We start from the raw sequence: 15,160 nt of genomic DNA on the forward strand, positions 1-15,160 counted from the left end.
TGGGGGCGATACAAAATATTATGAAAATATATAAATACTCAGTGCTCATAAAGATAAATTTCTTGCTAGAAAAAACACTAACGTATTTATAATAAAATGGTCTTTCATTTCCTATTGTTTAGAATATGGGGCCGTCGCCGAGAGCCATCAAAGAAAAATACGATGTATTTGAAAGTTGAGACCCAACTTCACCTTGTTTGCCTCCATGATGGAAAGCTGAAAACCCGCCTCCCGACCCTCCCCCATGCCGGTCGTGAGAACAGCTATGCGTTGACAACACAGCAAGAGTTGGATACGGGAAACCAACCTTCTAGTTTTTGTTGGGGGGGGGGGGGGGGTGTTTTTTGTTTTTTTTTTTTTGTTTTTTTACTGCTACTACTACTAGCGACATTAGTCCCCAGGGACGACTATTTCGAAGTCAATTTCCGGCCTTTCGTGTCTACGAGGATCGAGTAACCACACATCCTTTTCCTATTCAAGGTACACTTTTTTTGTTTTACTGACTTACTTGTCATGCCTTACGCCATTCATTTTAAAATAACATGTGCTCATTAAGACCTTTCCATCTTCTCTTCGTTACATCAACTGCCTGTACACTTTGATTTAATATACTTTTTCGGATCACAAATGGAAGGCCCATTGTACTTTACATCTTTGTGTCTGTTTTACATTTACCTTCACATGAATTATTAGGCCGACTCATTATTAATCTCGTAAATAATGCTACATCAAACAGAATTTAGTATAATTTTATATCAAAATGTGCACCAATGGCAAGTCAGCATTATGTATGCCAACTGACAAAAAACATCGGTGGTTTTTGTGTAATTTAATCCTGCTCTCTAAAACCCAAGCTAGCAGTTAACCGACAACTCCCTGCCCCCCAGTACGAAAACACCACTCACCCCAGCTACACGTACCAGTTGTTTCCGGTAACTAACACTGGCGTGGGGTCACGTGTCTCAGAGTGTGAGTTGGGCCGGCGGTGGACTTAAGGAGCCGGGACCGCGGTTCGGCTCAAGGCCAGCAGTCGTAAGTATCGTCCGGAATCACAGTGCTTCTGGCACACGACAGCTTTGTGAGAACGTTGAGCGAGTGTTTACGTCCATGTTAAAGCCACATCCTTGCTCTCAGTCTATGGGGTCGCCGAAGTGGGGAACCGAGTGGACAGACGAGGTCCGGGCGGTTTAGTATTCCCAGCTGAATCAACGCAACACTTGTTCACCATTTTGCCGCTCTTTTTTATATACGCAGACGTCTCCGTTAAATGAAAGGCGTGAAAGAAGCCAGCCACACTGCGCAGACAGCCGCCAGTTCGGGGGCAAATGTTCTGTCTGTTGTGCAATGTTTTCATCCGGCGGCGCTCCTCTTCTTCTTCTTCCCCCATTTTTTCCTCCGATTGATAGCTTTTTGCAAAATACCGCCACCTTTTGTTCGTAATTATCATGGAACTGATGCCTATACACCAAAATGAAAATACATTTGCAACCCTAAACGTCATCTTTGACACACACACACACACACACACCCACACCACACACACAACCACACACACACACACACACACACTACCACACACAGACACACACACACCACCCACACACACACACACACACAACACACACAACACACTACACACGATTGAAATAGGGTCTGTTTTTGCTGAGTATCTAACTTATACAAAAAGCAATATTAACACAAAACCACAACATGGAGGTGGCAGACCACATTTTACTTTCACCTTGTTTTGCAGTTCTTCATAGCTATATGTACTCCTTTAATCTCGGCGCTCCACCTTTAAGCAAGAGATGCTCTGCTGAGTTTGATACATGGAAATCTCCAGGTCCTGTAATTGAAGGGTCGAAGAGAGTGTCGCTTCACTGTGCTATAAGAAGGATGGAATTGGGAAATAAGCATAGCTAGATGAAGGAGGTGCAAGAAGAAAGCCCCGGTCCACTGCTCTCCACAAGTGGACACATACTACCATAAGTTGTGTTAATTAATTTATTCATGAAGCTATAAATTGAAAACAACACCACTGTGAATACTAACATCCGATCCACCCCCCCCCCTCCTCTCACACCCCCAACTTACGGTCAGAGTCGGGGACCAACTCCCCAAAAGAGTTTGGAATTATTTAAAGGTCTCTAGCAATGTAAAGTATTTTTCAAACAGAACAGACTACTCTCCCCCTTCCTCCTCCTCTTTATCCCGCCCCCTCCCGTCTCCGCTTTTGTGCCTAACCCCCCCCCCACATCCACCCCAAATCCTTGTCGGTTTTGGCTGAACCTGGAACGCTGGAACACGGGATGTTTGTTGTTCTTCGTGGTTCAGGGGCCTGTTGCACGAAGTAGAATAAAGAATCCAGGATAAGTGAGCAAAGCACAGCTTGACTTATGTGACTGCTCATCGCATCCCCGCTTAATCGGTTGCACGTTTTGCCGGCCAGGATGACAGTGAGCTATGTCCAAGCCAGGTGTAGACAGCTTGGATAAGTGCTAAGTTTTCACGGCTTTCTCAAATAGACCACGTATCGATCACAGATTTACTGATTCAGAGATGGAGAAACGCATGGCCATATGTTTCTACCCAATGGCAGCATCTTCTAATTGAACAGTAACAGAGGGGAAGATATCATATGGAAAGTAACGAGAGGGAAGAAATATTCCAAAGGGAAATACGCTCTCATCAACAGAGAGAAAAGCCCAACCATAGCGGACCTACTGAATGTAAGTGGTTTAAATATCCTACCTTAGCCTATAGTCACTCCACATTTTTACAAATTGTAGGCTTACACTGTGTTTTAGCTTTAAAATGCTTGTTTCTAGGTTTCTGTTTCTTTGAGAAAATATGCTGGTTTTACTGTATAGTTGTCCCTTTGACAAGCCTACATGAAAGCACTCTATAAATAAAATGTATTATTTAGCCTTTTTGCCTAAAAGTGAGCAGATGGAATTAATGTTCCTCTGGATGGACCCTACGGAACTATCGGCTTAATTTTAAACCCTTATTCCACACGCGAGAACATGTTTTTACACCCTATGCACACATCTCTATAAGCTCTACTAATTCTTTGTAACAATTATATGTTCATACAGCCAATCAGAAAGGGAGAACAAACTAGAAAAAGAAGTAAGTTGACTTCAATACACTCTAAGCATATGTATAAACAATAACTCATTGTTTTTTTATTCTTCTGACCAATGACGCACCAAAATAAAAAGATTAAGAAGCATTGTGATTTTCCCATTTGTGATGAATGTAAACTACACTACATATGTCTGTATATAGGCCACTTTATTGGTCCAGGTAGTGAACTCATGGAGAAGTTTCTTACACCAATGGTGCTGTAATAAAAACTTAGCCTACATATTAAGGATTATTTAGAACACAACTGTCCTTTATTGGAGAGGATAAGCCCAAGAAACATGAAATCATGACCTTTATTGGTCTCTTTACCAGTCTGGCCATTATATCATCTGACGATATCGCTACATTAATATGCGTCACACGTAATCTTCGAAGCTGTCTTCGTAACCTGAAGCCTTGAGACCACGGAGCTGTGCCGCTCATCTCTACTTTTACAGAGAGAGTGGACACTGACCGACTCGGCATGTCTGCCACGGCACCTTCACCTGTGCCCGCAGCCACCGCCACCGGCCCCCGGGCCGCGGCTACCAGCAGGGCCACCGGGCACTGGTCCGCGTCCACACGCCAGGCAGCCTCGACACACTACCTCCCACCGTGAATTCCCACTCCGCATCTGGGTGCCAGTGCAACCATTTCTAACCATCTAAACATCCTGTATAGTAGGGTTTAAATCAACTCGAGACAACCAATAGTGACAAGTAGCTAATGCATGTTAATACAAAAAAGCAGAACACATGCCAAGCACCAGAATCTGTTAAACACGTTTTTTCGGAGCAGCCGTGCAGCTGATTTGCACCATGAACTCCAGGATTACTCTTATCCCGGCTGTTAGCCTGCTCTGACCAGGCTAGCCCAAAGGAATAAGATCTCCATGGTACTTGGCTGGGTTTAATTCACTGGTTTCCGTGCAACCGAGTCAAAGCAAATTCATCCAGGATAACTTGAATAAAAATCCAAGGTGCTTAATCCCTTATCCTAGTTTCGTGCGACAGGACGCCAGGTTGGTCAGCAGGTTTGTTTTTTAGTTGTCCGTTGTCGACCCGGGTTGTCTCAGAGACAACGCCTTTTTTGTACATGGTTTCTGGGGAGATTTGCTGTATGTGTCCACAATTTGTAGCTAAACACGTGTGAACATTTATTAGAGCACCTTTTAATTAAGGCAAAGCATATAACTTGTGACACAAGTTTACAGTGTCGAATCACTTCGGGTGTCAAAAAATAAAGCTCTGCGAAAACAAGCTCATTGAAAGATTTTCTCACCTGCAGTCGTGCCATAGGAGGTCTTCTGGAGTTGTGACTAGGAACGTGAACGGATAGACTGCAGAAACGCTTAGTCTTTGAAAAGAAGTGGCTTATACTGCCGGTGGTGCCACACATCTCACACCCACCTGTAAGATTAATTACTACTTTTAGCATAAAATATGCTCAAATGGCATTTAAAATGAAAGTGTCATGTTGTCATGCTCTCTGCTTGTTCCTCCCCTGGTTCGTTCTTCTTTGTTTTTTCCCCGGCTTCATCCCCCTCTTTTCACTGGTCCTTCGTCAAGTCCTCCATCACTATTATCCGAGTCAATGACGCTAATTTCATTGCATCTGCCTGATAGTAGTAAAAACAGAAGTGGTATAGAAATTGTGAATAATACCTTTATATAATACACCTAAACAACCAAGCGGCTTGTTTACCTCTCTGAACTGAAAAAACTTGCTTTTCTCTCACAGGAACTTTCCTTATTCAATATCAACTACTCACTCTTATGGTACGGTTCTCTTGGTTTCGCTGTATGCTCGCGTTGATAGCAGGCAGGCAGTTTCTCACCACCCCTCCATCGTGCAAGACTAACAGTGAGGACGACAAACCTGAAGGACAGCACCAGCTTTAGCTTTAGAGTCCCCTGTGGGTGATCTTGGCTCAAATACTCCCTTCCAAAATGCTGGCTGCAGATTAGTTAAGAGCTGGGTGAGGCAACCCCTGGCTGCGTCTGGCGCTGGACCTGCTCCCCTTTGCAAAACGCCTTCAATGTCCTTTGGGAATTTAAACAGCGTCACACCATCTTCTCAGGTTTGTCGCATCCATAAGCCGCCACCCTTGGTAATCATCCGTTTTCTGCTCACAGAGACCACAACACCTCAAAGCAAGTGCAGAATCTACAGCCATGCAGCCGTTCTCTTCTGAGCTAGAGCTGTAGGGTTGTTGTTTTAAGAACTCGTGGAGCAAGTGATGACTTGTATGTTCACACGTAAGCATACCCAGTTCTAACCATTCTGATTCATCATTTCCTTTGGGTAATGCCCCCTTTCTATACACTAGGCATGAAAAACCGTGGCAGCCTGGGCAGGCACTAGCAAAAGCTGGAAAATAGTTTCATGTCATTTTGTGTACTGGTTTCTGTCCATGTATTTCTTAGTCTCAATGGTTGCATTCCTGATTAATATGCTAATAGAAATAACCCTTTCTCTACATTTACCCTCATCCTTTTAACATTTGTTAAAATGGAGCAATATGAAATACATAACAAGATGATTATTTAGGCTATTATTGAATTGGTTGATAATCCTGATATCGATTTTGTCCACATATCAGTCCTAAACCGGATCCTACAAACGACATGTACATTAGACCACCAAACTTCTACAAACCATAACTTTTGTTAAATAGGTCAAACACGTGAACATCATTACCAGGCCTGACAGCACACAAACACTTTTCTAATTAATTTCGCTGTTATACCCCTTGTATAGCAAATGTTAAAGCTAACAGCTTAAGAACAAGCTGGTCAAAACCGTAAACCAACTGTGTAACTAGCTCACATGCAGCTACTTGAAAGCTACTGCAATAGTGCTATACACATTGTCAAATTATGAAGCAGTAATTCGCTTCTTATACTTTAAGGTGGGGCCCCCCCTCCCCCCCTCCCCCCCCCTAACAAAACCCTTTTACATATAGGTTATAAGCATCCAGCTCCTCTGTGGAAAGGTTCATAAAACTGCAAAACATCTGGATTGTGGACATAATTTAGCTAGCTTATCTTCCATAGCCCCAGTACTGTGCCACACAACTGTTTGTGCGCCTACTTTTACTTCATCGTAAGCCTCTTACCACAAGCATTATTGGATTGAGGTGTTTAGCACAATTGGAAGGTAACAGTAAATTACTCATATACTTATACGGGGAGTGGTGTAGTTGTTAAAATTGGGTTAATTTTTTTATAAAATATAGTGGTAAGTTGTAGTAAAGGTGTTGTAATTGTAAAGAAACTTTTTTCGTTGTTGCTTTTACTTGGTTTAAATTTTTGTATTCTATTTATAAAGCCTACATATCAAACAACCATTTCTGGCCCCTTGCTATTGTAAAAACCTACTCCAGTCCTGTTGCTTGCATCTGCCTATTATTACTCTATTGCAGAAACCACTTATGCATGCCTGTTTTTCTCTTTACTCAGTAATTGCCATAATAATCTATTTTACTGTTGTACAATTGGCAACTATTTTCTGTGCTTGTACGTGAGCTGAATATGTAGTGCCTAATAACTGAGACATCTTCTGAGAGAGCAACACATACTGCACACGATACTATGTTGCAGGTGGGATTATTTTCTGAAATATTTGACATTAGTCTTGTATGCCTGTTTATTAGACTTTATTCTTTTCCAAAATATCTCGACTCCTCCAAATCTCAGAGACACAGACTAGAATATATTTTGAATTGCACAAAGTTTTGAACATGAGCAGAAATCTTCTGAAACACTAATACATCATCAGGGTTTTATTAACACATTAAAATAAACTATGTTGTCATTCAGGTTGAATTATTGTATATTCACATTAAGGAGGTTATTTCCCAACATAATTTTCCGGTCCTTAGTTTTTTTGTGGGTCTTGAGAGCCTATGTGTGCTGTGGGACTCAAAAGACACAAGGGATGATAACATTAGCTAGCTACATGTGTTCTGCTTCAGATATAATTAGAAAAGTCGATCTATCAGCAGAATAAATAGATGATATCAATACAGAAATGCCTGACCGCCTTACTGCGATATACTCATTATGTTTCCTATATTTGGATTGGTAATCTAATGTTTCCCTTTTACAAAATGGGACATCAGAAAAAAAGGTCGAAATTGCTGCGATTAATTATATTTTTTTCTATCTGTTCCAACTAACGAAATTAATATGGAGCAGATGAGCTTGGAAAGTATTTTTGATATAGCTAAAACATGAGAAACAGTAAAAAAATTTTTTGGTTTGTCTCCCATATAAACCATAATGTTTATCTTTATCTTGAAGCATTTTATATTGGACCCTGAGAACTATTGTAGACGAGGGCACAGATATCATGCTGTCAATTATTATTATGTTGCAGGCAATAAAGAATTCGGATAACTCGTATGTTGTTGTCGCATCCCAAAATGCCACTTTTACAAAAATCAATACATGTAGCCTAGAATGACTACTATTTATCGCTGTGACAAAAAGGCTATTAAAATATCACCTATGTATAACCAACCCATGCCAAGGTGTAGATGTCATTTAAACATGGTGGGGGGGGGGGGGTAACGTCACACAGAGAAGGGAGGGTATTGTGACCTAATTCCTTAGACCTACCAACTGTTTGAAAAGGAGAACAATGTTAATTCAGAACAAGCATTGTTCTAAAAAAAAATCTCCCTTTAAATTGCAACCTACAAACAATTTCAAGGGGAATCTAATCGGATTATAATGTGAGAAAAAACTGGAGAAATGCGATGCGTGGTCAATGAGCTCTGAAGGTCATTAGGGTAGATACAAATGCGCTCCCCGCCTGAATGAACCTTGGGAATGTAGATTAGATGATGAAAGTTTCATGCTTGCAGTCATAAATGCCTATTTGCCCTGTTTGGCCCACTACAAACCACATGTATTTAAAAAAAAACCAGTGTGTGGCTGTGTGTCATGAGATTTCTGTATGCAGGATGAACGTCTACCATTTCTGTCTTTCTACCATTTTTCCAGTCATGTTTGAGAAGAAGTCTCGATTGAGAAGAGGCTCCATAACTACCACCGAGGAGGGGACTCCAATCATTCCTACAGGGAAACCTACAGTGAACTGTTGCAGTAGTAGCGGACTGGTTGCAACATTGTTGTTTCCTTTATGTGCAGTCCAAAACTGTTGCTTTTTTAAAGTAATGACAAAACAGTTAATTTTGAAACACTATATTGAGTTGTTTACCGCCGCCAAGTCTGATGAAATTGCCTCATCTCGGTGTTAAATATTTTAGCCGTGGACACGCCCAACATATCATTATCACACTAGGTGAATACTATTTTTTAAGTATCCCCCTTTTTCTACTTTTATAATACGGGAACACCACCCAAATACACTCATGCTTCGATTAAGAGCTTCTTGCTACTCGTTAGCGCACCATGCCACCCAATACTGAGGCTTTATAGGATAGCCTCCACAATAGTATGGTTTAATAAAACATAAATGATAATGTATAGATTCTTAAACAATGATAAATATTTATGATATCACAAAGTCTGCAACGCTCATTTTGATTTGATTCATTCAGGGGCCTGTGACCGATCATACGCCCATTTAACGCAATCAGTTACATTGATATTCCCATACAAAAGCATCGAAAATAACATTTGACAGTTTCATTGCTAAACTCTTCCAGAATTTAAATTATAAACAAACTACTCTTGTAATGGGAATTTCAAAATAAAGGCACATCTTAACAATACCTACGTACGTGACATTTTCCACTTGTATCAAATATTGGATTGCTGAGGTTTATCAATATAGAATGATCCAGACCTTGATGGTTCACCCTAAGTCACTAGAACTACATCCTTAGTTTTATCTTTGTTTTTGAATGCTTCAAAAAAAACGGGAAGAAAATGTATAAGAAAACAAGATAATAACAACTTCAACATTCCACACAATAGAAAAAAGAGATACAAGCCTAGCTTCCAAGTCCTAGCCCAGTCTTTATCATAAAGTTTTACAATCAACAAAATGGAACTACTTTTTTTTATTTTAAACAAATACAAACATACAGTGGGGCTTGAAGTTGGCACCCCAGGTAAAATTTTTTATTATATATCATAAATAATCTGTGATACTTTGGCCAGTAATTCACACTTGGAAAACGCTTCCTGTGCAGCCAAGAGTCTTTTAATTCTGTTGGAGGTCTCTATCGCCATTCTTTCCTCACAAAATCCTCCGTTCTTTTTGAGATTCTGGGCTGTCCTTCCACTGCTCTTTTACGGTCTATCTATTATAATTTTTCCATTAGTTGGGTCAGCTGATTATGCAGTGCCATGGCAAAACCTTCAGTTTACCCTCCTGATGTAATCCACCGTGATTTGAGGTGGTGGTTAGGATCATTATCCATTTGTAAACATCCATCATCTGCTGTAACATTCAGCTTTTTCACAGATGGCATTCTAAGTTAGTGATAAAATTTACTGAAAATTTTATGAACCTCCCATTTTTTTTCCTTCTACTCGTGAATGTTCCCTGTGCCACTTGCTGCAATACAACCCCAAACTTGATTCCACCCCCCCATGCTTAACAGAAACCCCACACCACTAACAGAGTTTGTTCTCACATTAATTTGTGCCCTTTCTCTCCAAACGTACCTTTCTCATTCAGGCCCAAAAGTTTCTTACTTTAAACCCCTCAACAGTCCACAGACTTGTTTCCACAATGCCTCAGGCTTGTCTAGATGTCCTTATTGCCAACTTCAAAGGCAGATTTTTGTGGTGAACGTAGAGGTTTTCCTTTCTGTGACTCTTCCTAAGACGTCATGTTTGACAGTATTTCTCTTTATAGTGGACCGTTTTACCACAACTCCAGTGTCGCCAGGTCTTCTGGATGTATCGTGGCATCTAACATGGGTTTGGACGTGCTTTTCTCACAATCCTGCGAGCTGTTCTGCTGATATTTTTCTCTGGTCTTCAGATCTTGCTTTAAACTTCACTGTTCCTGATGATGGCCATGTTGCTTATACATCCGAACAGAGGTAATGACATCTGGAAATGCTTTGCTATCTTCTTATAGCCTTCTCCTTCTTTGTAGCGTCAACTCTTTCCAGTTTCAGTTTTCTAGACAACTGCTGAAGAAGCATGGTGCTATTGTTGGGGCAAGGTCAGATTAGTTGGCATTTAACACCTTACGATGACATCACCTGACATAAACTACTTTAACTATTATAATTATTATTTGTCCTTGGCCTATATCTCTGCCCCCATTGGACTTGGACTTGGACGGTGGTATGTGGTAAAATGAAGTGATTGCCTACAACTCTTATTTCAACTTGTACTTTACTGTACCTTTGGTTAGGGCAACTGAATGCTGGCTTCCACAAGCAACCTGAGAAACTGGTATTTTACACAAAGCTTCAAGGGGCCTGAGAGAACAAGAAAACAGAAAAGAAATACATCAGGGCTGACATGTGTCACATGTGTCAAACTCAAGGTCCATGGAACAACTTTGGTCCATCAGATTTTGTTCTGGCCACTTTCAATTTTGGTCAGGCTTTTTTCTACGTTTTTGCCTTTTTTTTTTTTAGTTTTGGTCAATTGTTAAAAAAACTTTTGTCACTTTTCCACGGTTTTAGGGTGAGGAACTCTTTTTACTGACCTTTTTAGGACTTTATGTCAACCAAACTGTAAGTGAGAAGACAATTTGAGACAGCAATTATGCAATCAAAGATATTTTACTTTTCGTTTAAAACATCTTCAGATACCTGAAATACATGCTTTTTGTCTTGCTTAATTTTTACCCCAAAAAGTGCTGCAGTTTCCACTACTTTGGCTCTCTGGATGATCCTGAGGTCATTGGGAAGTTAACACTCTCAATTGTTGTTTCTATGGAAGTGTGACACTAGGCCTTACTGACACAGAGCTAAACAGTGTAGAAACACGAATTTCTATTTCCGTCCAAGAAATATTTGTAAAATAATAAAAAGCACTACTGTAAGCATATTACTGGTCACATACACAAAATAGTACCCTAGCCACATGTCTCAACTTGAACAGAAAAAATCCGAAAAAAAGACTTAGAAAATGGATTTTATATGAATGTTTTCTACAGATAGCTTTGCGTTTATCTTATTTCCTTTTTTCTAAAAAAGCCCAAAAAGTGCAAAATATAATACTTCTGAAATACAAAAACACATCCACACACTCACACACATACCTGAATACTGCATGCATAGATTTATAGAATAAGTAATCATAATTTGATGAAATGGTGAAATGCCATAAGAAGACCTTATTTTTGCTTTGACAGAGCTGGAGCCATCACAGGGTTAGTTTTTTCTGGCCATGTTTGATATCAATCAACTCGTCTTCTTATTGGCTACACAGGGATGCCAGTTATGACCTCTTTCTCTACTTGGAATTGATTCATCTTCTTTCTCCACGTGCTCAATGGGACTGTGGGATATGATTGGCTTGGCTCAGGGATATCTCGAGATAGACTGAAGCTACTGGCTGGAACAAAGTTCAGTGGAATCTGCAGAAGCCAGAGAGTCTAGTGGTGTACGGAATGAGTTTGTAGCGCGCCCGGGGAAAAGTTACAAGCGATCAAAACCGAAAATGATGCACTATCTAGATTTCTCTAGGTCAAATTACTGCTGAACACATACAAGATTGTGAGGGGACCAGATCATTATGGATTACAAGTGGTATTCTATAGCTTGGATGTTTTGGCGATGTAGGAAAAAAAAGTTTTTGCCGATCTTTCACGCCTGTGATTAAGGACACGAGGAGACAGTAGGAAAACACACTGATTACTCAATCTTTCTGTCTTTCTTTTACGCAGACATGATTATAACCGCTGTAATCACCTTATTGCTTTGTGTGGGGGCTCCATGGAATCATGAGACTTTTACTTCAAATGATGTATGGCATGAGCGTGTTTATGACGGTTTGATGCTGCATTTATGAGGGAAGTCACCACTCCTCAATCGGTCCCGTGAACGGGACCTATGCACGCAAGACGTTATAAAAGCATGTCAATAACTTTACATGTGATTTTCATTTTCCAATGGGGCCATTAGTGAAATTGAGTTTGACAATCCTGATCCAAGTGAAGACAATTTTTTCAGTCACATTGTTCAAAATCTCTGACATTTTACACATTTTGTTACTAATTCAGGACAGTGATTGGCATAACCTGAGCTGCTCTTTACCTTGGAATGTAAGGGCAAGTTGCGTCCACACAGAGAACTGTTCCTCTCTCAGACAGCAGTGTGACCACATCATCACCACAACTCACAGCCTGAATCTTCTCTTTACACTTCACAAACTCTGAAAGAACACAGACCACAGGAACACAGCAGGTGTAAGTGATGAATCTTAAGAGAGGGTCCTCCCAGAATATATGTATATATTTTTTAACATTGCAGATGTCATTTCCTGCATTCTGTTGCCATTCAACAGGTAGTTTGATACTTTTATCTGGCTATACAAGAATAAGAAAAAAAATATAGGGGTACATTATTTTAGGCTATTTTCAACCAGAGGAAGTTGTTGGTCTATAATCACATATTTTTATTTATTAAAAGTACAGAAATTGATTTAATTTCTAAATTAGAGCCATCTTTAATAATAATCATTCATTATTTATTTATACTTTAGGATTCTAAAGGAATTTTAAAAGATTCTTTATGATTCTTTATGTTCGCATGCAATTGCAATTTATGTTAAATTAATTTTAGCATTCTCCAAAATACAATATCTTCAAATCCTTTCTACTAAAGAAACACCGTCCTGGTGAGGCCTAAGGCCCACGTCTCAAAGATTATGTTGTTGGTCAGTTATCTTGATGGGTTGACATTTTTTATTTAACTAAAGACTTAACATGAATCCAAAATATTATTAGCAAATATAAATCCCCACTGCTTACTGGCCTGTAGGTAGTAGTCACTAAGGCCATCCACAGATACAGTGAATCCTAATGATTCACTGTGCCAGATGTATAAAGGCTTTAGCCCGCCCCATTGTAGGCCCAGATTAATATGCAACTTCATTTTATACAATATATGTAGCAGGGGGTCCTTGCTCTGTCTCTCTTTCAATAAAGGGTCCTAGGCTTAAAAAACACTGAAGACCCCTGGCCTTGTGCACCTCTGCCCCTTTGTCTCAAAGCCACTGCACAGGCCTATTTCAGGCATGTCAAAAGTCTGGGTCCCATATTTCATTAGTTTGTGAAGGAAAAGAGCAAGTATGCTGTATAAGCTTAAATGTTAACAAACTTTGCATTACTCATAATAAGAAATGTTTAAAATGAACATGAGGTTAAGCTATGTTTCAACTTCAAGTTTAAGGTAATCTATTCCTATTAGTATGTTTGTTTATCTGCAGAATTGTTTTCAGAAGGAACCATTAGCCTCCGGGCGTGTGTGCGCGTTCCAGTCTATGGGTGCAAGGGGAAAACGCGGTGTGGTGTTTCATTTATTTGGGTGTTCTCTCAATAAACAAGCGGAATGGATTTATTCATGACGCACGGGCACAAAAACATGGAAACGGTTTGTGGTCCCAAACTTTTAATCAAAAAAGAAAAGAAAAGTATTGCGAGTAGCATCGACGTGGTTAAGACAGGGAAATAAGATAAATACTCACTCTGTTTTCCTCTGACCCTTATCCCATCTGTGCTCTCATTTGTGCGAATGATGAATGCATCTCCACTGCTTTTGATGAAGGCGAGCACATTGTGACCTGCTGACACAGCCGTGATGTTAAAACTCAGATTTAAAAAGTGAACTCGGTCACCTGTTGATATAGTTGAGCCAGCTCTCAACCGAAAGCCCTGCTCACAGTCCTCTCCCCATGAAAACATTTTGGTGAAGTGGTTCTGGAGAATCAACAGCTGAGTCTTATGACTTAGCTCTGTCAGTCAGAAACGAAACTTGATTGGTAGATTATGCAAACTTTGCTGTGATGATCAACGGAAAACACAACTTACTAAACATACAGTAGGCTATGATGAAACAAAAACAACACGCCCAGTGAGTCAGAGGCAGGTGAAACGAAAAACGAAAGGGAAACTGGAGTTGATAACAGACCAAGAACTATGTTTATGCAAAGTTTACAGTAGTTAGACTGTGTTCGATGAATATAGTAAATGCCAAAACTACTGAAATACTCAACTTAGGGTTAATTAATTTGGTATTTGGTGGTGGGTTTCATACACATTCGATAATAAAATATCTAAACGTAAAGCTCCATCAAATGTGGGAGCCTGGGAAAAAAATCATATCAAATGGGAGTCTGTGACCTAATTTGTATCAGTGTACATGAAATAGTTTGGGAACCTCTGTCCTACAAAACAAACTTCTGATGTCTGTTCCCTTCTTCAACAAGACATTCAGATGTGGATTTGTGGGAGTACTAGTAGTGATAAAGTAACTCATATGGACACTAGTGTTACGTTAACTTTTAATATAGTATTATATAAACTTCCCAGAAGACTGAGTCCTATGCAATCATATTGCTCAGCTGTAAAGACAAATACCCCACCAACTGAGGGGCGTTGTGTTTACCAGACAAAGTCACATACTGAGTAAAAAAACATTTATAGTATTTACATTGTGTTTGATACTTTTTGGTACTCTAGTTCTAAGTCTACAATGGCCAATTTGAGATATAATTGTCTTTGGTTGAATTTACTTTTTAGTACTCTCCACTCAAGTTTATATTCACAATTTCATTCATATAAAATTAAAAAAAAAGGTAAGGGCAGTAAAATACAGCACAATGAGTAAAAAAGGACAAAACTGTATACAGTTTTATCCTTGAAATGAGTACGTGGACCAGAAGAAAATTAAACAGGCTCTTCAAGAAAAGTCCAAGGTCTTGTTGATTCCCAGTGGTGGGGCCCATTAATAAATGTTATCCAGTTTTGTCATTTAACACAATAACCCATATGAAAAATTGTCAAATACTGCTATGCATCCAGGTTTCTTACATCCCAGCACCAAAGGTAGCAGGTAATTCTTACTAAATCTGCATGTATCATC

General features: G+C 39.8%; 1 protein-coding gene across 1 annotated transcript in view; it reads right to left on the minus strand.

The window, feature by feature from the left end:
- Window positions 1-14,122, minus strand: part of LOC116693541 (probable E3 ubiquitin-protein ligase HERC3) — a 28,303-nt gene extending 14,181 nt beyond the window's left edge. The window contains 2 exon segments of the mRNA XM_032522550.1: window positions 12,332-12,449; window positions 13,764-14,122. Of these exon segments, the coding sequence (XP_032378441.1) occupies window positions 12,332-12,449; window positions 13,764-13,980 (335 nt within the window). The 5' untranslated portion in view covers window positions 13,981-14,122.
- Window positions 14,123-15,160: the final 1,038 nt, after the last annotated feature.

The sequence above is a fragment of the Etheostoma spectabile genome, chromosome 8 (assembly GCF_008692095.1).
Source record: "Etheostoma spectabile isolate EspeVRDwgs_2016 chromosome 8, UIUC_Espe_1.0, whole genome shotgun sequence".
NCBI classification, from domain to species: Eukaryota; Metazoa; Chordata; class Actinopteri; order Perciformes; family Percidae; genus Etheostoma; species Etheostoma spectabile.